The following is a 25519-nucleotide window of genomic DNA, read 5'->3' as shown; positions in this document are numbered from 1 at the left end:
TTTTAATGGGTTATAATAAATTCATAAAAATCCAAATTGGAACATAATGCTGCGTACAGATCGGGCCAATGAATTCCAACGAATGAGATTCGGCGTTGGATACCGAACATTAGTGAGTGATAGAGATGTAACTCAATAGGGGACTCAAAAGGACTAAAAGTTTTGCTTTGCCCAACATCCAGCGGACGTCATAATTGACCATTCAAGTAATTTGATTGGTCAATTTAAATCTCCATTATAGGCACCTGTAAGAAAAATATTTTACTGTGAAGACATTTGATTGGTTCATTAGTACTGTTTTACACGTCACAGCCTTGATGCCTTGAAAGAAATTTAAATAAAAAAAAAGATGCCTTGAAAGAAATTTAAATAAAAAAAAAATTTTCTGAAATAAATTTATTAAATAAATTTCAATTAAATATAAATAAAAATATAATAATACGTAAAAATAAATAAATATAATAATAAAATAATTTTGTTGGAGTCCTCCATTTATACATATTCTGGACTCGAAGGATTATCTTCACGATCACTAAATTGGTTATAAGTACTTAAAGGAAAGTTTAAATGTATCACAAAAATGTTCATGACACACGCGGAAATGATCATAAATCTGTTTCATGTTTAACCCATCCAGTTTAGGATTTTTAATGTTTTGTACCTATTGCTTAAAGACTGCCGATACTTTTTTAATGGAACACGATGATGCATTTCCTCACTATCTGTGCATTTGGGCACACAACACTTCCTAGAACAAGAATTCATTCCAATTATCGACTTGTATATACTAATAAAATAAAATAATAATGTAATCTATAAACATTATAAAATGCTGACGACACTGTTCTCTATGAGAGGTACATTGAAAATGGCGCACCAAATAAATAAACAATAGAACGAAGTGAATTAATCTGATCCCGTCGAGGCTCTTAGCAGAGCGATTAAAACAAGTAATATGTTAAAAGTAGCTACCTCTACATGTTGGACGTCGCGAAATATTTCCCCAAACATATTACATTTATTATATTATAGATGAATATTGTACCAATAAACTTCGCTAAATTTGAGCTTGAGTCGCAAGGGAATTTTGAGGAACAAATATCCATCGTTTGTTTTACTTCCTTAACAGTAAATTTCGCATGTGGCAAATACATTCAAAAAGGAGTGTTAAGAAATTTAACTATTATTTTCTCATTTCTGACCATTATTTTCTGCTGTTGCGAATAATTCAGACGAGTACGGATTTAGTGATTAGAGAAAACTTTAGAGAATTTTATTATTTTTATATTTATTTTTGATTACCTTGTCTTTATCATTTCTAACCCAGGTATTATTATCAATACCAGGTATTAATGGGTGTTGTTGATGTTTATTGCTGCTGTTTCTGTATCTTTTTCAAATTTGAGAGGTAAATTTAGGCTGTCTAGTTTCTCTTTAAATAATGGCCAGTTACTTTTAGAGTTATGCAGAAGGTTTGTTGTTTGGTTTGGTTTTGTTGATAATATTTGAGTTGACTATTATAACTGGTGAGTGATCAGATGATAGATCAAAGCATGATTCAGCTTGGCACTTTTTGCTGTCAATATTTTTTGTAATACAAAGGTCTATAGTATCGGAAATGTTATTTCTATCGGACAGCCAATATGTTGGCTCATTAATAGAGATATGCTGTAAATTATGTGCGTTCATTGGTTTGACCAATTCTTTGCCTTTTGGTATTATTAATCTCTAACCCCACATTACATGTTTTGCATTGTAGTCTCTTCCGACAATGAATCTATTACCTAGCGTGTTAAAGAAACCATGATATTGTTCTGCCTTGTTGTTGTGTTTAGGTGGACAATAGGCAGCACTCATTGTTAATGGCCCGTGTACTTCTTCAATGATTACATTGGTGGCTTGTAAATGGTCCTCGCTGAATTCTCTTTCATAGTGTTTTATGTTTTCGCGGATAATTGTGGATGTTCCTCTATATGCTTTATCACCTGAGTGTTTTGTGTGATATAGCTTGTATTTCGGAATCCATAAATAATTTCGATACGTAAAACGTGTTTCGGATATCTTCATGATTCCCTGGCATATTGCTGGAGTTTATTAGCATTCCAGACGGCTATTTTGTATTTGCTGTAATAGCTATCAGTCATTAGGCTGTAGCGACCTTGAGGCATGTCGAATTTTACGTCGTGGAATAACGGTCTACAAAATACCCAGAAATATAATCCCATATGTTGAACACGGGCGGGGTGCCAGCAGCGCCAACTAGAACCCGATAACGAATAGCTGGCGGCAACCCCGAGACGTATATCTGGGATGTTATTGAAGGATAATTAGACTCATTCAGTACTCGACTAGCGTTTGGTTTAAACGTGCCACCATCGACTGCCTAAGCCTCGTCAACAGGTAACTCCGCTGCCATCCGTTTTATCATTTGTATTTTTCACATTTTTTTATATAGCCAATAAATAACGGTCACATAATGTAAACACCACTGTTTCATTTTGTTTTGCCTCCATTCACCGAGCCATATCATATATCCTAAAAGGCTAACTTGCTAACGACGATGGCGAGTATTTATTCTCATCAATGTACTCATTTGCTTCAAATCATTGCTAAAAAGTCCCTGGGTTTGACTTAATTACTGGAAGAATACTGAAATATTACTGGAAGAATACTGAAATATCTCTCAGAAAAGTGCATAAAATTAATAACGTTTATATTTAATGCCATAATAAGTCTTAATTGCTTTTCTAGCACTTGGAAACTTAAATCATCATGATTCTTAAACCAGGAAAAAATCAGGGAACGTCTCCTCTTATCGTCATATAAGCCTACTTATCTGTGATCTCTAAAATTTTTTAAAAAATTATATATTAAATGACTCAAAATAATCATAGAAGATAGAAATATTATCAGACCATCAATTTGGCTTCCGTAATAAACACGGAAAACCGAACAAATACATAGATTAGTCAACAAAATTAATGAAAACCTAAATGATAAAAAATATTGCTTCGCAGCATTTTTCGATATATCTCAAGTCTTTGACAACGTGTGGCACATAGGACTGCATGTTAAATTGAAAAAGATTTTGCCACATACGCACTTTCAACTAATCAAATCATACCTAACAGACAGATATTTTATTGTGAAACAGGATGACAAATACACTGACCTGCATCCAATATATTCAGGTATTCCGCAAAGCAGTGTTGTATTGTTATCATAAAAAAAACTCGTGGCAACAGGGTAGTATTCATTGAAATGACAGCTAGGAATACCAGAAATATGCAAATCATACATCGCCGATGATTCTGGTGAAATTTCTTTTTTTTTTCAATTTTCAATCGGTATTCATTTCACTGAACATTTCGAAACCTTGCGTCAACCAAGCGATTTTGAATCGATCTAGACAAGCAGTAATCGGAGGGCACTGTATCAGGTGAGTTCGCTGCAACCCTGTATCCTTCACAAGTCTTGCAACGTGTGGCCGAGCGTTGTAATACACAAGGATCACTTTGCATCTCATACCATCAATTGTTTTTTTTTGACAATACACCATTCCTATTTGTTCAATTGATGTCGGATATCAGTTTCGTTCGGGTTTAACAGCTCGTTAGTCGGTGTGTATGTGGATGGACTAAACTATGTCTTTTTGCGCTTGGGACTATCGTAGTCGATCCAGTTTTCATCAGCAGGCACGATACATCACAAAGGTATCTTATTTCTTTCCTGCGAGGTGACAAAATAATCATTCAAATAATAATTGATTAAGCAGTAATAGTAACAAAAATACAACATTCATAACAAACAAATTTTTAAGAAATTCTTAGGTTTCATTTATTTATAAGCAAAAACATAATTTCGGTTAATAAATTTTAGTCTGAATTAATAATAAATGTGATAAAATAATATATTTAAAAAATATAATAAATTAATAAACTAAAACTAAGACTATTAAATAATTCAATAATTAACAATAAATTCTTCGATGATCACATGATTGAATTTTATAATTACTTTAATGAACATGAATTGAGAGTTACCATTTGCATTGTAGATATTTAATATTTTGTACTATAGATAGATATATATGCATTGTAGACTGCATAGTAATGAAGCATTTATTATTAAATTATATATCTTTATATGTAAATGTATGGTTTTATGTATTTTTCTTTAGCATTTGGGAACATTTAATATTGAAAAAAAATTCAAGATTATTCATAAATGTAATAGGATAAAAAGAAAAAAATTATTGATAAATAGTAAAATACTTTTAACTGTCTTTATGTCACTCAGCTATTAATTTTGATTAACTTTTCATTGAATCTTTAACGAATGGCAATATAAAAATGTTCCAGTTTAACTTTTAACACTATTACTTTGTTCAAATAAGGTGCGTTAGTTAAATAGTTGACATTTTGATAATTATATCATAAATTAATTATAAGTTAATTTATTTTTAATATTTATGAGAAATATATTTTTAAATATTATTGTATTGTCTATATATTATTCTATGTAATATATTATATTAAAAAAAACTTTAAATTCAAATATTAAAAAAATACGTCAAATGCGTATTTAGAACTATTATTGTATTGTTACAAATCCACAATGTCATTAAAATATCAAATTCATTTTACACTGCCGCTTGTCAACATAAAGTCCTTTTGAAATGAACAGAAGAAATAAATATAGAGATCCGAATAATTATATATGTCCTTTTCTCTCTCAAAATTAGTACGAGAAGGAATTCCTACATTATTTACTGTTTTCATTCCACTAATTTTTTAAGTTAACGCTAGTTAGGACAAAGTATGTGCTCTAAAGTATACTGACAGTTGAAGAAGTTGCTTGAAGGCGTTTTGATTTTGATGAACTAAATAAATGATTATTTCTCAAATAATGGAATCAAATAATAATTTAAGAATAATTACGATCGCAACATAAATAATAACATAATAAAATTAACTAACAGATTGATAGAAAATGGTCCTATATACCATAATTTTTTTAAATCATTTGGCACTTAATTTACAAAGTCCTGATAATATTATCATGGCCAGACGTGATCCTCTATCCATTTGACATAATATGACACTCTAGCGTAGACACCTGGCACGTTTTTGACTAAACCGCAAGCTCTTCCAAATACTGTTACTCCTATGATGTCGTAGAGACATGCTTGCTCCTTATTTTCTCCTTTATACACTTGTAGAGGTCCACCAGAGTCACCCTAAAAATGATTAATTAACTCATTAGGTGAGATGCTTATTCATAAGTTATTGGTATTTTTGTCGCTGGTGTACAGTTCTTATTATGTTAATTTAAATTCCCAATGATGTCACAACAAGACAACATTCGAGGAATAACGCATGCACTTTAATAAAATAAAAATTATCACTATGAAAATGTCAGTGAATTCCTACTAAAAAACTATAAACAATCGCTAATTGTCACCATAGAAATAATAAAGAAAAAACTGTATTCATTGCAAACACTACAAGCATAGCAATCGTCCATTCGAGGCGTTTGATTGGCTCGTTTGAATTGCTACGACTGGACCCGCAATGCACTTCATGGATTCACTTCAATTTCTGTGATTACTTTGATCTTTGCTTATTTATGTTCTTTTTTGATTTTTACGTCACTTTACTATGCTAGTACTTAGTTAATTATTTCGCATTTTCGATATAAAAAGTATTACCGACAAAATCAAAAAAAAAATTAAAGAAAAATTGGTATGTAGAACAAATTGTGAAAGCTATAAAGTTGGTTCTCGAGAAGAAAATGGATACCCTAGCAGCAACAACTTTCAAAGTATTAAGTACGATTTTGCAGGGCTTAAGCTTGAAAATTGAGGTTCCTCCTAAAGAAACGACTGCCGCAACATTAGTCAGCAAAACAGTGTTAGGTATATAGTTGGAAAATGTCACTTAGAAAGCCTACAGCCTACTACAATGTCGCTTGCAAAAGAATTTAGGTTTAATGAAGAAAACGCTGAATTTTTTTTCAACTTTTGGACGATATGTACGAGAAAAGTAACTATTCGACAAATCATATCAACAACGTTGATGAATCCGATCTAACAATTGTAGAAAGTAGAATTCCAGCAGTAATTGGACCAGAAAAGGGGCAAATAACCTCATTAATTTCTGCTGAAAGAGATTCCTTGATAACAAATGTAATGTGCTAGAATGTCACATTTTTATAGAATGGTTCAAACACTTCATAAAACATACAAACCCAACACCATAATCAAGAGTTCTACTAATATTAGATGGAAAATTCAGCCACATCAGGAATATTGATTAATAAACCCAGCTAGAGAAAATAACTTTGATATAATGTCTTTACCACCCCACACAATACACAGGTTGCAGCTTTTAGACAAATCGTTTATGACACCATTAAAATTTTACTATAACGAAATAATACGAATCCGGATAAGAAACTGCAACAGAACACTGAATCCTTTTGACATTGTGGAGCTATTCGGAAAAGTTTATATGAAAGTTCAAACTGGTGAAATTGCAGTTAATTGGTCTCGCGCTACAGGACTATATTCAGTGATGTAGCTTATATTGCTGCGAAACAAACAGCTGTTAAAGATGGATGCACAGATGTTACTCCAACAAAATCATAGCCAGATAGCAATCGCAGACTCAGCATAAATGCCAATCAATATTGACTACAATGCTTAATGGCGACAATTTGATTTATACCGTAACTTAATTCTCAAGATCTAGATCTGAAACAAGATATACTTCTCTGTTTGAACCTTCAGCGTCTTGTTATGACAAACAAACATAAGCATCTACATCTGGAACTAGACATGAACCTACACACCATCGTCCTCCAAAACTGATTGTAGCAGCCTAAGTCTACTAGCTCCTTACCAAATGAGTACCATACCAAGAAAAAATCATAAAGACGTCAAATAGGCGAAAAAAATCCACTGTGGTTTCGTTGAAAAAAATTGAAAATGAAACGAAAACCAAAAACAGAAAAAAAGAGTCTAAAAATAAGAAAAACAAACAAAAAATAAAGTGACAGACAGCAAAGAGGAATTTGAATCAGTCAGTAATGGAATAATAATCGCTTGACTTTGTAGATGCAAAATGTGTGTTCTGCAAGCAACTTTTTTCAGAAAACACAAGAGGAGAACTCTGGATTAAATGCTTGATGTGTGGGCTCTGAGCACATAATGACTGTACAAAACCAGAATTAGACACTTGGATATGTGATTTGTGCAAGCAAAATAATTAATATCTTACAATGTCCAAAATTATTTTATCTCTTACTGGATAAACACAACATGAATGTTATTTTCTTAGAAGATACTGTTGGTGACAGCTTGGACTCATATTTGGAACCTATTTTGCAATTTTGTTCAATGTTCAATTTTAACAATATAGTTTATCAAATTAAATATTAAAATATTACTGTTTTAACTAAATATGCATAACTGATTAATATTATGTTAATAAAATATTGATTTTTAAATAGTTTTTTGTCTGTATAGTGATTTTTGGATCAAAAAAATTAAATGACAGAATTACATTATTTAGTTACTTTCCTCTAGCTATATTTTACTCACCTGACAAGTATCTAATAATTCTGTGGATGAGCCTGCGCAAAGCATGATATCGTCTTTGATGCCTTCGCGTAATCTAATGGTCCCGCTCTCATACGAGCTATTGCATTTCTTTTGATCGAACATCTCCAGTACTATTTTCATTAAAGTAGGGCTATCTGGATCACCAAAACCCGTTCGCCCCCAGCCGCTCGCTATTGACCTCGTGTATTGGATGGAGTATTGATTGTGAATGCAAGCTGGTCTAACCCACGTACTTAGATTTGCGGGTGAATTTAGTTTCGCTAAACCAATATCGTGATAATGCGATAGTTCCTGGTAGTCGGGATAAGGTATACGTTGTTGTATGCGAAACTGTTGCAGGTGATCTTCGTCTTCAATATCAGTGATACCCATTCTTGCATGCTCAGCTAATCCACTGGAAAACATTAAACATATAGTTGCGTACAAAATACGCAAAATCTAATTGTGTACGATAATCTTGTAATAATATGTTAATAACAATTCTTGAATCTCAGATCAATTTAGGAGTCATATACATTTCAAACGAATTATGCGAACCAAAAGCTAATTATGTATTAGAGTCCGAGGAATAATAATAATATAAATAAAGTGACATGATATCATCAAATAAATTTGTTAGTATCTTCTTCTTGTGCTATATATTGATCGGCTTAGCGAAAATATTGCATCCTATTTTGAAGAAAATGGGAGCACCTGTAGACGTAAAATTTGGCACGACTAAATATTATAGGGAGGAAGAAATTTTAGATTTAAAATTTTTATGCAATATACGCAACTTCCTGAGGATAATCTTAACCGCTTCGTGGTTTGTCAGAAATAATCAAATTCATAGGGATACTGACACTCCAGAAATCAAGCACTTCATATCTCAATCATTCCACAAACAACAAATCAGCTCAAGTTCTTCTGAAAACGCGCTTGTTCGCGATCTGGTCGACATGCTAGGAGCGTAGCACCGCGTCACCGCTAACCTCCCCCTTTTCCAATGACCTCATCCATCGCTGCGGTCATAACTTTTGCCCCCATAGGGCGTTTTCACGTCTGCCGGCACCGACACGACAATGATATCAGTGGACGCGTAATCTCACGTAAACAAATGGAGCCCTTTCACACTCGCCAATATGTCGGTATCGTTTCGTTGCCGGCAACGGCATGTCGACGGGAAGCAATCGGTCCACTCGTATCGGTGCCGATTTTTATTGTATACAGATATATTTTTAAGGCTAAAAGAGGAAAATGTCTAGCTTTAAATATGATATTGTAACACTAATTGAATTAATAGAATCAAAATCTTGTATATGGGACAAGACTAATGAAAATGATAAAAACAAAATACGATGCCGTGTCGGTGCCGGCAGATGTGAAAACGCCCGAACCTGGTCCAACACTCCAGGATAAATCCGCTTGGTTTTAGGCCAGATCAAAAAAAAATATGCGCTACAAATAAGTAAATTTCAATAAAACCAAATACGTCCAAATCAGGCAACCAGGAATAGCCGTGAGATCGGAGGCACAAAATGTACAAACAATTATTTTAGGATCTATTTTCATTGGACCTGGTCGACGCGCTGCCAGCTCCGGACGCGTAGTTTTTAAAATTAAGATCTGGCAACGCTGTACCGCAAAATGCCACCCGGATAACGTTAAATCCAAAGACAAATATCTGCATTTTTTATTTAAAACGAAAAGTGAATATGTTAAAACATTATTAAACGAAGTTATTTAATTTTAAACAGTGTTGTATAATATTTTATGTTAACTTTCGGTTATTCCCGTATTGTTGGGATTGTTACAGAGCTACGGCAAGTGTAGCTAAAAAACGATTAAGAACAGTATAATCATCTATTTCACATTTTCTGTAGGAGCAAAAACTTAATGTGTCTATTTTATCGGAAGATTTATTCAGCTGTGAGAGAGAAATATGACCTATGCGAAAATTTCATCCTAACACAGATTCTGTTTTCTTTGTTCGCAAATGATGTCGATTTTTAAATCAACCAGCTACTTTATATTTAATTTGACGTCTGGTGAACATAGAGCAGCTAAGAAAAATTATTGTTTTTTATGAACTGATAGTAATAAATATAGTTCTCAAGATATAGTACTGGAGGTAATTCTAACAGTTATTAAGAGTGTTTTTTTTTGTAATTTTAAGTAGTGTTAACTTTTAATTCATTTCAAATTTCATTAGTAAATGCGCTTCCTAACCAAACATTGTAGGTTAAAAGTAAATTAATTTGTGCATCAATAATTAAAATGAGTATTCTAAAGAATATTAACAATTATAAAATAGCTTCATGTAATTTTAATTCCTCATTTCTTGCTGAGTTGTTAGTTTCTACGTGGGATATAAGAAAAACTAGAAATCAGTAGATTAACGAAAGCGATATAAGGCAAATTAAAGATGAGCTATCTTCAAGGACAAAATTCCAAAGTTACGTAAAATAATAGCTTGAAATAAATATATCTACTAACAGGAAATAACTCACAGCTGTTTACTTAAAGATCAAAGATGGAAACAACTAAGAAAGACCGACGCCGGCTTGGTTGGCGCACTGGTAAAGGCGACAGGATGGTCTTTCTACTGTTGCGATAGTCGCGGATTTGAATCCTGCTGGGGCATGGTCGACATTAATATTTGTAATCGTTTAACATTTGTGATTGCCGTTAGGCAAGACTGTAAAATCTGATAAGGAAAATGATCCCAGTCACGCCAGTAACCAGGCTTAGCAAGACCAGATGTCTTCTGGAATGATTTATAAGTTGTTTACCCACGTTAAACAGTAGGTTCAGTCCAGATAAACCCTCGTTGGTAAAAAGGAGACTTTAAAATATATATTTAAAAAAGAAAGACCGATGCTTTTTTATTTAAAAATTTAGGCAGAGTAATTCCGGTGTATTTATTGTTTTTCAGTATATATTTTAGGTGAGAATTATGGATAAAATATAAATATTATACGAGCACATAAAGAAGTAATGAAAATAGAGTGTCAACATGAAAATAACTAAATAATTTGCATACATATGACAAATAGAAGAAATTGTCTTGAATCTTATATCAATTATTCTGAATATTTACTTTATAAACTTCATTTTTAAAAAGTTATAGTTTATTTAATAATTGTTGAGATGTATTCGCCACAAACGTATAATCGTTGTTTTTTTGCTCATTTTAATCAATCCATTTTTAATTTTTTAAGAATTGATAGGAATTAATATAGTAAAATATAGTGATATACACACTGTAGTAGAGGTAATTGTAAAAAGAAATTCTGTGATATAAATATGTAAAGAACAATGAAATTTTCTTTAAAGATATAGGTAAAGAAATTATTCGTTTGCCAAATAACCGTGATATATTTATTGTATTTTATTTTATATTTTATGTGAGGAATACGGACTAAAAGATAAAGATTATGTGAATACACCAAGTAATGAAAATATGCAGAATACATTGGAAGAAATTATAAAGTATTCACACTAAATTAGTAAACATTTTAAACTATTTATATATTTTTAATGTATATGTCATTAAGTCATAAGTTTTAATGACTAATGCAATGAATTATGTAACTATTATGTGAACATTTATGGTTTGAAAAGTCAATAGTTACGTTTAATATGCCATTTCATTCACTTAACTATTTATCAATTATTCAAAAATCAATGAAAATCAGTAAATCATTTAATAATTATAAATTCTCATCTATTAATATAACTTTCTAATCTGCGAAAAAAGTATTTATTTGTTCGACAATTTAATATGTTAATATGTTCTAACATACAAACATAACAGGTCAATTGAAAAGTCCCCGGCCTACCATAGTAAAACACATTTTTTTGGCCAAATTAGTTTTTTATTCAACATAATTCCCTTCAAGGGTTATCACCTCTTCATTCGACGAAAATTTCTTATCAACGAGCATTCTTGTCAGATATGAGAACAGGAAATAGTCGCTGGGGGTGAGATCTGGAGAATATGGTGGATCAGGAAGCAACTCGATATCCAATTCATGGATTTTTGACACGGTACATTATCTTGATGAAGGAGCACTTTTTTTTCGGCGAGTTTGTCTATCAAACGGTCCAATAAAGCTATGTAATAGCCGCTGTTGATGCTCCTTCCTGTTTCAAGGTAGTCAATGAAAATTATCCCATGCGCATCCTAAAATACAACGCCATAACCTTGCAAGCTGACTGTTGAGTTCTCCCACGCTTTGAAGCGGATTCATCGTGTGCAGTCCACCCGGATGGCTACTGATTGGACTTCGGAGTAAAATGGTGGAACCATCCATTGTCACATATCTATGCAAAAACTCGGGTTTATTACACTTGATCATCTTCAAATACTGCTCCGAATCATCAACTCGTCGTTTTTTTTTGTCAAAAGTGAGCTCGCGCGGCGCCCACTTTGTACAGAGTTTTCTCATACATAAATATTCGTGAATGGTATGATGTACACGTTCAGTTGATATCTTTAGAGTGTCTGCTAATTCATTCAATTTTAATTCACGGTTATACAAAATCATTTGGTGGATTTTTAAATGTTTTCGTCGGTAACAACCTCTTTTGGGCGTCCACTGCGTTCACCGTCTTCGGTGCTCATTTCACCACGTCTAAACTTAGCGCGCCAATCTTTGATGGTTGATTTTCCTGGGGCAGTGTCCGGACGCTTGACATCAAGCCAAGTTTTTGCTGCTTCAACTGTATTTTTCCCCTTCAAAAATCATTATTTTATCAACACACGAAATTCCTTTTTATCCATTTTTTCACAATAATAAAAGTTGCTTACCTCCAAATGCTATAATTCACAAACTAATAATCCGACAGCTGTCAAATTTATACACACATCTCTTGAGGGTTAGGGCTAACTAAAATATATGGATATGGATTTAATTCTAGTAGCGCCATCTATGTGTCAGGCCGAGAACTTTTTAATTGACCTGTTACATGCTTTAAATAATAGTATGTACTTCAAAGTGCAATAGATATCGCTGATAATACATGCAAACACTTAATACTTTGCTTAATCGAAATATCTTAATAATTTTTGGATGATGCACCATTAATCGAAGCTATGTAAACTTACTGATTTAGATCATCCAAGCAATGAGCTGCAGTGAGGACATATTGATCACTTATTAGACTTCCTCCACACGCCCATTTAATCTCATTGTCTATATCATAACCAATTTGAACCTGTAACAGTTATTTACTATCAGATAATAAACTACATTAAATAAAATATTAGTACCATATGAGGAAACTCTCGGCTTTGAGCTGGCGAACCGCCAACGATTAATTTCTCTCTCTCGAAGGGACAGTCGTAGTCTACCAAATCATCACCGCCGATTCTCAATGTAGGATTTGCTTCTACTTTCCATATATACTGATGGTATTCTTTACATTCTAAAAAATAAAGCATTTTTTGATTGTAGTAAATGGAAAAAAACCTATAAACATGATACAGAATACACAAACATCAAAATATATTTAACCTTTTCAAATATGCTTGTAATATTTTTGTCTGATTTAATACAAAATTCGAAAATTCCATCTATGTGTTTATCGCCATCTATGTGTCAGGACATTTCAATTGACCTGTTATTACATATAATATCACAAATATATAAAATAAAAATTACGTACAGACAGGTAACCACACATATCTGTCAATTCGGCTATTTATAGATCTATGAATTGTTTACGCAATACGTGCTTACACCTACGTGGTGACAAAATTTTACGTCTTTATGCTGGATGTACTGTTTCTGTCAGACGATTATCGAGCCCGCTTGTCTATTTTTTAAATATAATGGAAAATCCCAATACAATGTCATATTAAAAATAAAGCTATGATTTAAGCATATCTTAAGAAATTTTTATATATAAGGATACGGAATATAATGAAATAAAGGATGTAGATTTCTTAGTGGGTTATTTGAGTTTATAGGTAATGCAGACAAGTTACAGTTAAACAATCATGTCTTGCCGTAGCGTTGATAAAATATATGGGAAATTAGAACAAATTTAATAAACCAGAATAATTTGGTAATTCTTTTAAAATTTAATAAATCCAGTAAAATGAATAGTGATATAACGTGGTATACCTTCGATAATTCATCAGTTGTTATTTCAGTTATTAATTTTAGAAGTATAATTGTTGTTAACTTAACACTTTTCATTTTGAACGTAAACTTTGCATTATTTTCAAATTAAAAATAATAAAAATATTAATTATTAATAAAAATATAAATTAAATGCTTATGTTTTATTTAATTTACTTTTTTTTAAGAAAAACACGTAATAAAAAATGTTTTGGTCTTGTGGAAACAAGCATTGTACGTTATTGTTCATAACATACATGAGCATTGTATGAGAGGAGAATGAATACGAATGTTTTTAAAGATTGTATGGTAAGCAGTTATTTAATCAGAAGTTAGAGAGGAAATCGGTAGAATTTTGCAATAAAAATTGACACAGGAAGTGAGAGAAGAAAATAAGGATAAATGCAGTTATATTAAAATTACTTGACAAGGAAACGTAAGATGGGAACACATTATCGAAGGAAACAAGAACTAAACAAAAAAAGGTAATCTCTAACGAAAGTAAAATATAGTCTATTCAAAGTTTATTTGTATATGTTTGTATTGCCTGTCTCAATTTGTAAATTCGTTTTAGAATAAGACAGTATTTTCCTTCTCATTTTATTATAGTTAAGAAGAGACACATTTTTTTTATTCGTCGAACGCGTAAATGAATGAGCCTGTCAAAGTCGCCCAGTTGTCAGACGTATGCAAATTTTTTTAAAGCAATAGTACTCTTTAGATGTACTATAGTGTTAAAATAAAATATTTCATAACAATTTTGTTCAGTTATTTTATTTAGATTAGAATTTTGTTGTATGATAAAGCCACACTGAACTAAAACTCAGAGTTGATGCGGCAACATTGCGATGTTTTGACGTCATAAATTTTGATGACGCATACAAAAATAAACTTTGAATACACCATATGTTACTTGGATATACAATTGTTAATTAGGTTAGATTAGGCCTTCAGAGGATATCACTACATAAAAAGAACGCTTCTAGAACTTTACATCATAGGTGGTATGGAAAACACTACAAAGTAAATATAATAAAACAACCCTAACCTACGAACTATTGTAGCTCTATAATTAACTGTAGTTTAAGTCATGAATATCCATAATTATAAAATATATTGTATTTGATAACACTATTTTTGTTTTATTATTTTATTTACGTTAGAATTTTGTTGTATGTCAAAACCAAAAAAAAGTCAGATTTGACGTCAAATAGTTGATGAACATTTTTGTTCACTAATTAATATTCGCTGCATTTAAATATCTGGAACATTTTACGTGGTGTAGATAACGGAAAACGTAGGGTTCTGAAATTGTAACTATAACACAAAATAATACTTTGTAGGATGTTTCTACAATTGAATTTTTTTTTCGAATGTAAAGTAACTAAGATTTCGAATTAAGAGTTTCATAAATCCCACGACTTCAACTTTTTTATTACAAAATAAGAAAAAGCAAGATGGAATTCAAATAAGTTTAAGAAATTAATTAGAGCGCGTATATATTCCACTAAACTAGGAATCTGGCGCTTGCTAACGTCTACTGCTTTGTGTGAAAAAATGACAATGCATAGTAAATTTTTTATAATATCGCCTATTTATGCATAAACACAAACATATACTAATTAGTTTTAATAATGATATATAGCTAAATAAAATGATATTGGATCTAAAGGATAATGCATTTTTCGCTTTAAAAAGGTATACATTGAGAATAATCCGTACAATCAATATATTTTGATCAAAATAATTTATGCTTGCTATCGAGACATCCATTACGTTGTTCAATTTGTTAAATTGTTTTAGTAGTTCGTAACTGCTTGCTGATCCCATCATTTACACAGCAAAGCTTTATAGCCAAAAATATTCCACTTTGATGTGGATGGTTCTTCTGGATAATCCATAGCTATCATCGCTACTCAAATTGTAACGAAACCGCGGTGTCCAAACGGTTTGAAATGACATTTTCAGTCAATTTGTATGGTGGCCATTTTTCCTTCTTTTGGATCTCTACCATTACATGTAAATATCTTCAAGCAGTTGATTCATCGGTTGCTAAGCTATCTAATTATTATTTATGAGTTTGAACTGAATTTTCATCTAATAGGTTTTGCAATTCATTATCATCTAACTATTTTGACCCTCTGTATCGTTTATTGTCATTGATATCAAAATCATCCCTTTTAAACCGTTGAAGTCCAAACGGACAATTGGAATATTATGAAGCAGCATCATCATAGGTTTCTGAAAGTGTTTGATAGGCTTCTAAAGGTAGAAATGAATTAATGTCGAAAATTTGAGCGTTCCATCATTACGTCTGCGTACAATGAATAAATGAATAATCCTAAATGGAAAACTGTTATTTTAGGTAAAGGAATATAAAAACTGCCAAATTTAACAGTTAGGTTAGGTTATTTCAAAATATATAAGTAACTAATAATATAAACAAAATTCATACGCTGTTTTGTTTTCATTGCCTGCTTTGTGAGATTCCCTATATTAACATTAACCATATAGCGTTCTTATAAAAAAAAACAAAACATAAATATATAATTGTACATGGAACAACTTACTTGTCGATGATATTTCACCAGTTTTTCGTGTACTAATTGTTGTTGCTGAATTATTTAGTTTTTCGCTTACTGGACAGCATACATAATCATTTTTTCCTATAAAGGTACAAATCTGTGGAAATTTCCCTTTTTTTATTCCATCGATTGCTTCTTGACATTCCCCAAGTAGTTTGCAAATCCCTTTACGGTTAGTACCCTGCACAACGCAAGTGCTACCTGTAAAGAAATGTATATAATTAACAATATATTCTAAAATAATAAATAATAAGAGGTATTTCATAGGGTAATCAGTTAAAAACTTAATTATTTTAACAGGGTTCATTTACATAAAGAAATGTATATTGTTGAGATTAACCAAAAATATATTATTTATATATTCTTAAAGATATTTAAGAATTTTCTGCGATACTTTTAATTTACCGATCTATTACCGAAATTGTGGATAGAGAGGTATGGACATGGAACTTGCAAATAGATTGGTTGATGAGAGAGAAGAGATAATGGGAAAGTGTGGTGATGCAGGTAACAAAAGGCATTTACATGGCAAGTAAAAATGGTGAAAAAATACAAAATTAATTCAAGGTAAAAGGTAAAAGGGAAGACGTACAGAAACAATGACAAGCTGGAAATATATATATGAAGGTGTGGAATATGGAATGTAGAACTGACGAGAGATGGACGAGTAAAAAAGAAAAACTGAAGATTTTGATTTTACAAAACTTAGTAGTATAAAAAGTGTTTTTTATTCCATTTCGCCATTCAACAAGTCACCTCTTCCGTCAATAAAATATGACAGTTTTCTTAAATAAACTAATATTTTTTGTGTCAATTATTTAATATTACATAGCTTGTGTAATCAGGAAGAATTCCAAAGAAACCATAAGGCTATTCTCTTTTATATCCATTCAAATAACCGAAATCAAATTAATTATCAAGAAAAAAAGACAGCTTCACATTGGATTGGTAATCGTTTGACAGTTACTCAAATAAGTCCTAGGTGTAGCTGGTCAAATTGGTAGCTGGTCACCCCCCGCCATAAATTATTTCAATTAAGAAACATTGAAATTTTGAAAAACATCGGAGTTCACTAAAAACGAAAAAAACGACCACCCAAAAGGCAGATTGTAGTAGATCAGTTTCTCAGTCGTATACTATTGAGATATAAATTCATCAAAACTTGGGAAACCATTCCATGCAGAGTATACTGTGGAAATTTGGATAGAAAAAGTGCATACAGAAGTTCAACAAAGCAAACTTGGCAGACGCAAGTACAGTTAATACAAGTAATTTAACTACAAGCTGTCTGGATGGGACAACGGTCACGTACATCCCTTTGGTCATCTCATTTAGAGGAAGATTTTATACCAGGCGTCTGTTAATAGGCCTGACTACCTAAATTGTGTTTTTTGGTTTTTGTTCGAATAGATTTAAATCCGCAATGTCATTTTATATCGTCTTTCAACAAGTCTCTATTTTCCATAATATAAAATAGTTTTTGTATTTTAAGCCATTTTATAAGTCATAACTTATATTTTCATGTGCCTAATAATTTTATAGTTAAAGTTAAATTGAATACAACAGGTAATTTTATAAGATATATGAATATAGTGTAAATAACGCATTATTTGCATTAATAGCTGCTAATCTACATATATATTATAGAAGTAAGAATAAATGTTTTGTAGAAATAACGCAAATACTTTAAACGTACAAGATTCCGCGAAGGTCAGGCTTTTATAAATGCTGAAATAGAAAGACATTTTCAATGGAAGGACTACAGGTCTTAATAATTTAATATTATGAAAAGTGTATGCATTGTTTCGTTATATCGATATATGGAAAGAAAAGAAATCGAAATATTTTTGCAATTACTGCGAAATTTAAAATAATAAGTAAACTAAGTACCAAAATATACTAAACCTTTAAAATACCAATTTTAAAATTTTTGTATAATGTATAAAAAATATTGAAAACTATTGGCTGAAAAATATCGATATACCGGTCGAAAAGATATTGACTAAAATATATTTTTTTTTTCGGCATCCTTAAATTATGGACCGATTATCTAAATTATATCGAATAAAAAATTATTCGAAAGAGTGCCCTTCCGAGGTAGTCCCATTAGGACCAAGACAGGATCTGACCGGTGGAATCCAGATAAATCGAGGGAATTCCTCAAATTTCAACGGCACGCACAAAGTTTTACATATTTCTTTATCTAAAATAATCAACAAAGTTAGCAACAAATTATATATTTGTTCATAATTTAGTTTTATGCATTTGACACAAAATTATCTTATTATTTTAGTATTGTTTGAGCTCGGCACCGACTTCAACCTGATCAGTTGCTAGTAGTTAAAATAATATTGTAAACAGCCGGCTTGGTGGCGCAGTGGTAAAGGCAACAGGACGGTCCCCCTACTGTTGCGATAGCCGTGGGTTCGAATCCTGCTGGGGCATGGTCGTAAATTTATATTTGTGATTGTTCTAGGCATGAGTGTAAAATCCGACAAGGAAAATGATACCAGTGACGCTAGTAACCAGGTTGGGTAAGACCGGATGTATTCTGGGATGATTTCTAAATAGGTCACTCGCCAGTGGGAAGGCTTAATGCCGAGGACCGTAGTTTTGAGCCCATGTTAAACAGTTGATCCAGTCCAGATAAACCCATAGTTGGTAAAAGGAGACTTTAAAATATGTAAAAAAAATATTGTAAACAAATATATTTGTTAAGAGTCGGTGTTAAGCTGAATTGTGTATATATAGAAGAATATAAAATACGTGTAATAGACAGGCTAAATAAAGTTTTTGTTTATTTTTCTTTGGTTATTACAACGATTATTATATTCATATTTTATTTTAAAGCGTTTTTTTATGTTTAAAATCTAAGTTTGTTTTATTTTTTACTTTTTAGTGAGTTCCTTATTTATTTTTTGAAGTCGCTTCAATTTTTTTGTTAAAAGTGAGAAACCTTCTCGCGACCGTTTATCTGTCAAAACCATAGAATCTTGGAATATATCAAATCATCTTACAGAATATGTTATACGCAGACACAGTAAACAGAACCTTACTAGAAAATCGAGAATATGACTATTAATTTATTGGAATAACCATAAATAACACGAAAAGATAAGAATGATGGCGGATATGGTCCATCCGTTGGTCAACCGTATCCAAATTAAAATTGATAATTTCTTTGAAACGTTAACCGATATCATCACCTGGCTTCTATTTATTCCGTAATTTGCTTCGGCTTTGCTTTGAGAAGTTATTAGAACGAACTGAGGAAGTGAATAATTCAAGAAAAAATTAGTTGATGACGCCAATGCAAAGACAGAATATTAATAGGATATAATTACGAAAACCAAAATTGGACGGAAAAAGTCCCCGGCCTATCAAAGTAAAACACATTTTTTTGGCAAAATTATTTTTTTGAATTCAACATAATTCCCTTGAAGGGTGATACACTGATTATAGCGATCCTCCAACTTTTCGATATTATTTTTATAGTACGATTTGTTCTTTGCTTCAAAATCGGCCTTAGTTTCGGCGATCACCTCTTCATTGGATAAAAATGTCGACAGCGGGCATAATTTGAGATCTGAGAACAGGAGATGGGTGGCAGATCTGGAGAATACGGTGGATAAGGAAACTATTCGAAACCCAATTCATAGATTTTTGCCATCGCTTCCATTTCACTGACTTGTGACACGGTGCATTGTCTTGGTGAAGCAGCACTTTCTTTTTCTTCAAATGCAATAACAATAAGCAATATAATAAGTCCAATAGCACTAAATAATAGTCGCTGTTGATGGTTCCTTTTGGCCTTCCTTTTTCAAGGTAGTCAATGAAAATTATTACTCATCCCAAAATACAGACTCCGCAACCTTGCCAGCAGACTGTTGCGAGAGGGTTCATCGTGTGAAGTCCACTCGGATGATTGTCGATTGGACCTCGGAGTGAAATGATGGAGCCATGTCTCATGCATTGTCACATATCGACGCAAAAACTCGGGTTTATGGCGCTTGATCAACTTCAAACACAGTTCCGAATAATCAACTCGACGTTGTTTTTGGTCAAAAGTGAGCTAGTGCGGCACCCCCTTTGCACTGAGCTTTTTCATACTCAAATATTCGTGAATGATATGATGTATACGTTCAGTGGATATCTTTAAACAATCTGCTATTTCACTCAATTTCAATTTACGATCATTCAAAGTCATTTTGTGGTCTTTTTAAATGTTTTCATAGGTAACATCTACTTTTGGGCGTCCACTGCGTTCATCGTCTCCGGTGCCCATTTTCTACGTCTGAACTTAACATACCAATCCTTGATGGTTGTTTTTCCTGGAGCAGTGTCCGGAAACTCGGCATCAAGTCAAATATTTGCTTCAACTGTATTTTTTCCCTTCAAAAAACAATATTTTAGGAGTTAGTTAGATTTTTAGGAGAACTCAAAATGCTATAATTCAAAAACTAATGATCCGACAGCTATCAAATTTATACACGCATCTTTTGAGCGTTAGGGCTAACTAGAAAACATATGGATTTAATTCTAGTAGTTGATATAATGTACAAGCTAAATTCACAGAAACATAAAATATAAAACATTTTCTTAGAAACAAAGGAACTTGAAAAGTGTTTATCGAAGATGAGCTAAATAAAATAAAGAAAAAACGCGTGAACAAATGTTTATTCAGCTTCTAATACGTTTAAGAAGCCTACTTTTTCATGTATCATGTATCCTATATCTTTCATGTATGTACTCACGGAGAATCAGCCAGTCGTTAATAGTAGAACTAAAAATTCAAACATCCGCAAAAATACTCAATGTATAAAGATAGCTACTTTCCAAACCTATATTATTGCAGTTCCAGTAATTATAGCTAAAATCAGATAATTAAAACGCGAGTAGTATCACTACTGAACATATTCGCCAGATATAACACACTCGCACCACAAATAATTATGTTGTTTGTAAAACTACTGCAGTGATGATTGTGATGTAAAGAAATCTTATGTGTGTCAGTATAATTAATTTAAGAAATAGAAAAAATAAAAATTAAAATGGAAAATTCAAATAGAAATATCCATTAATTTGTATTAAATTTTTAAAGTAATTTTTTAGATTCGAATTTCGCATTTTAATTATCTTATGAGATTTGTTTTGTCTATCTATATTTCCTCACTAGTTGGATTGGCCAATATTATTAACTAAGAATTAATATTATTAACTTAACGAATATTTCTTTAAAAATATAAAAACGTATATTGTTCAATATAATATTATATAACTAAGCAAAAAACATTTTTTTTGGAGAAGGTATAATATGGTTATAAACAAGAATAAAATGTGTATAGAAATATACATGCCAATCTCCGCATAAAATTTGTATTTTCGTTTATTTTTCCCTTTCAATATAGAAAGAAAACAAAACCAAAATGCTATGTTGTGCAGCTGGTGACACTTCTTGGTCCATCTACGTTAGTTTTTTTACATCAAATATTTTTAAAATTTTGTTCAAATATTGCCTGCAATTCTAGACAAATATGATAAGTACAATACAAATGCGCACTTGTTTATAAATTCGGATCAATTTTTGGACTAGATGAAACTGATTCTTAATGTTATCTGAAGCCCTGAACTACATTCCGTGCGTGAAGATTGGTTCTAGTTTAAGAATTCGCGCTCTTACAACGGCTTTCAGCTGTCTATTTTATATTAAACTTTATTTAGAACTTCTTTTTTGTCCTGATTATGCTTTATAACCTATAAAAATGCAGAGACAACGTTGCAAAATCGATTCAAAGTTTTTTTGCTACATTTAGGTATTTATATGCCCGATAAACGTTGAAAAATTATGATAAAAGCTCTCACAGACGCGTACTTACATTATCTTAATTTTGTTGTAGTAAAAACTTTTGTAAACAGAAATGTTTAATGCCTGACTAAGCAGCAACATGGTATAGTATCAAAGTGTTATACAAAACTATCTCTATAAGCACAAATCACCGAATTACAACTCGAATATCCCTCAAAATAAATATTCCTTATTCACATATTGATTTTTTCTCGCAAAATGTTGGCTACACGAACGACGAGCATTATTATGGGAAGAAGACATATTGAGTGATTACTGTTTCACGCTAACGCGTGAACCAAATCCCAAGCAGTACAAGAAACTCAGTTCAACTTCTGTTTTCTTCGAATACTATTTAATTCAATAAATGGCCGTTAATGGGCAAAGATAGTAAAATAATGATTTTATTAAATATTTCGAAAGCTAGAATCAATTTAAAAAACGTGATGGTGATTTGGTTGCTCAAGTCCAAAACCGTATATACTTGTGTTATTAGTATTTCAGTTTAGTCCTTTATTAAAATTATTAATAATCGGTGACCATTACATTTGTTTCATACTGGCGATGCAAACTAAATCTAACAAATTTGTTTCCAATGACTTAAACAATTGACTGCATTATTTGACGTCATTTATTAAAACAATTTCACAACAAAATAATAAAAGCGTAGGAATCCAAACATACAATGATAGAACATATATGATAATAAAATAAGTAGTAATGTTATATTTTAATTGTTTATCGACAACTTCATGCAAGCTGAATATGCGTAATTTTATCATTAAAAAAGTATATTATCACCACAAAGCCTCCGTGTGAGCCATTCAAGAAAGAATGTTATTATTATATTTATAAAAAGCAAATTTAATTCTTATAAAACATTACTCAGGTTATTATACATCATTAGCAACATTAAAATTTATACTTATTTAAATGGATATGTTTAATACATTTAAATGAGATAGACTTTAAAAAAGGTACACTGTAGATCAGATGGATGAATAATATGGCCATAGAGTATTACGTCAACAATAACTCATTTAGTCTGGATGAATTCCATAAGACACACAAAAGAAGAAGTTAAGAAATCGTGAAATCGTAAAGTACTGCCTTGAGAATTAACAGTTTAACTATTTGTTACATATACGATTCATGTCGGTACAAGAGCAAATTCCTAGTATGTGGATAAGGAGAAGAACAACCAATAGAGGGCGTTTTAGTTTGTGTGGAGGCCGTTCAAAATTTTATAAAAGACAAGCGGTGTAAATAAAGTTCATCTGTCGTTCCAAAACTAAAAGTGGTGTTACTAATTCCATCCTGTGCCGAATCAAAAGTGATTCGCAACATTATTGGCTTAAATAAACCACTGGGAAAGTGACAGTGACTAAATAAAACTTTCAGGATGTGAGATTATAATCCAATGCAGATAATTACCAAGATAAGGTGATGAGAGTGGAAACCACTAAAACTGAGTCTACAATTAATGTCAAGTTCAAGAAAAATTTATACAGGTAGTAACTGAATAAAGTAAGAAGAAATACAATATTATCAAAATGATTAGATAAGGAAACACAGCAATAAGGGAAAGAAGAACTAAACGTAAAAAGGCAAATAATGCTCTCTAATGGAAGTAAAATACATTGCTTGGATGATCCATCACTGGAGGATACCACTGCATAAAAGACTCGCTTAGAACACTATCTCATAGGTAGTGTGGAAAATAATGTAAATATAATAAAATAGCTCTAACCGAGAAATTATTGGGGCTGTACAATTAACTGTAGTTTGTCCTTCGATCATATGCATTAGATGTATGATGTTAAAATAAATTATATTTGATAATACGCAAGTAAACGTAATAAAGTAAATTGTAATTCTTAAATGTTGATTACTATTGTTTGATATAGATGAAGAAAACTAAATCCAAGAAAATGTTTCCCAATGACTTAATATATCGCTTTTAAATACGTCATCAATTATCAAGACTAAATGAGAAGAAAGAAAATAGAGAAGAAGAAAATAAACAAGAAATAAATGCGTAGGAATCTAAATATACAATGACAGAACATATATGATGATAGAAGTAGTAGTGGTATATTTTGATTGCTTGTCGACAAACGCAACGCAGACTTTTGAAGATGAATTCGAGCATCTTTATAATGAAATCACTAGAGCATATCAAATGAGTAATTTCATTATTGAAAAGGGTACACTATCAAATTTACTTAAGGTCTCTTTGTCACTACAGAATCTCTGTCACTGAAGATAGGATACAGTTATTACAATCAAAAAAAGTAACTTTAATTATTATTACAGGTAAAGAAATATTACTCCTGGTTATTATATATTATTAGTAACATTAAGAATAACACATATTTTAATCCTGATTAAAACAATATAATTTGATACTTTCCTTACCCTCAAACAATTCGCTTTTGCTGAACAAGATCCAAGAGCAAAACACAAACAAGCGCAACGTTATACCTGCCATCGCTAAAAGGTATGTGTTACTTTCTGCATCTGAATATAAAACTGCTGCTCCTTCCCATCATATAACCCCAACTGGGCTTTCCACCGGTTCGCGAGTAAGACTCGCGTTTGGCATTGAATCGTTTCCCAGTTGAATATTTCAGATCACAAGGTGATAAAAATCAGAAGCCGATATGTCGGTTTTGTTATTCATACGAAGAAACCGAACCCAATTAGTGGTGAAACGAGAAGAATTTGTAATTGTTGACAAAAAATATTCGTAATCTTTGAATATAAACTATATAAAAAAAACCGGACAAGATTGGGACTGCATATATGCATCTCATGTCTTAGTTTAAATATGTAATATTCTTTGTTTTCAATTTATATAGATGAACCAATCGATTCGATAAAATGGTAGTTAATATTGAAGACTTTATATATTATTATGGAATATATTAGGTTTCATATGCCAACCAAAATTATATGCAAATATGCTTGGGTTGTTTTGATAAATTTAAATTCGCCGCATAATATTTGTGATTGCTTTAATTGAAAATACCGATGCCAATAAATAGTCAAAATCAGAAACGTCTCTATCAGTTGCGTCTCTAATCAGTTACTTCGAACAGCAACGACATAAGGCCCACCTCTTGTCAGTAAAATGAGTTAGAAAGTTAAGATTTAGTACTAGAGCAGTCATAAATATTTATAATTTTGTCGAAAATGTTGAAAAAATATTGTTCCCTGTTTCAACATCAATATAAACAATTAGTAGGTGCTTGCATGTATTATAATCATTTTTCCCTTCAAAAAGTCGTATGAAAAAAAATTGTTCTAACACTCAAAATATTTTCTACCATTTTTATAGTATATATAACTTATTCCT

At 31.6% G+C, this 25519-nt stretch overlaps 1 protein-coding gene across 1 annotated transcript; it reads right to left on the bottom strand.

Moving 5' to 3' along the window:
* Positions 1-3812: 3812 nt before the first annotated feature.
* Positions 3813-24744, bottom strand: LOC143191774 (venom protease). Its single transcript, XM_076397156.1, has 6 exons — positions 24580-24744; positions 16302-16517; positions 12879-13033; positions 12714-12823; positions 7604-8018; positions 3813-5239 (listed from the first exon to the last, which is right to left on the bottom strand). The coding sequence occupies exons 1-6, from the start codon at positions 24650-24652 to the stop codon at positions 5060-5062; spliced, it is 1149 nt and encodes a 382-aa protein (XP_076253271.1). The 5' UTR covers positions 24653-24744; the 3' UTR covers positions 3813-5059.
* Positions 24745-25519: the final 775 nt, after the last annotated feature.

The sequence above is a fragment of the Rhynchophorus ferrugineus genome, unplaced genomic scaffold, assembly GCF_030347505.1.
Source record: "Rhynchophorus ferrugineus isolate W39M unplaced genomic scaffold, kcgeb_rfMv2 rfM2, whole genome shotgun sequence".
Classification (NCBI taxonomy): domain Eukaryota; kingdom Metazoa; phylum Arthropoda; class Insecta; order Coleoptera; family Curculionidae; genus Rhynchophorus; species Rhynchophorus ferrugineus.
Note: the sequence above shows the minus strand (reverse complement) of the source record. Positions and strands in the feature narration are given on the sequence as shown.

Coding starts and splice junctions, on each gene's coding strand:
- LOC143191774 (XM_076397156.1), bottom strand. CDS start 24,652: ATGGCAGGTATAACGTTGCGCTTGTTTGTGTTTTGCTCTTGGATCTTG. Junction 8,019..12,713: donor TGCTTGGATGATCTAAATCA/GTAAGTTTACAT, acceptor AATGTTTTCCAG/TGGATTAGCTGAGCATGCAA. Junction 5,240..7,603: donor AATTATTAGATACTTGTCAG/GTGAGTAAAATA, acceptor AATCATTTTTAG/GGTGACTCTGGTGGACCTCT.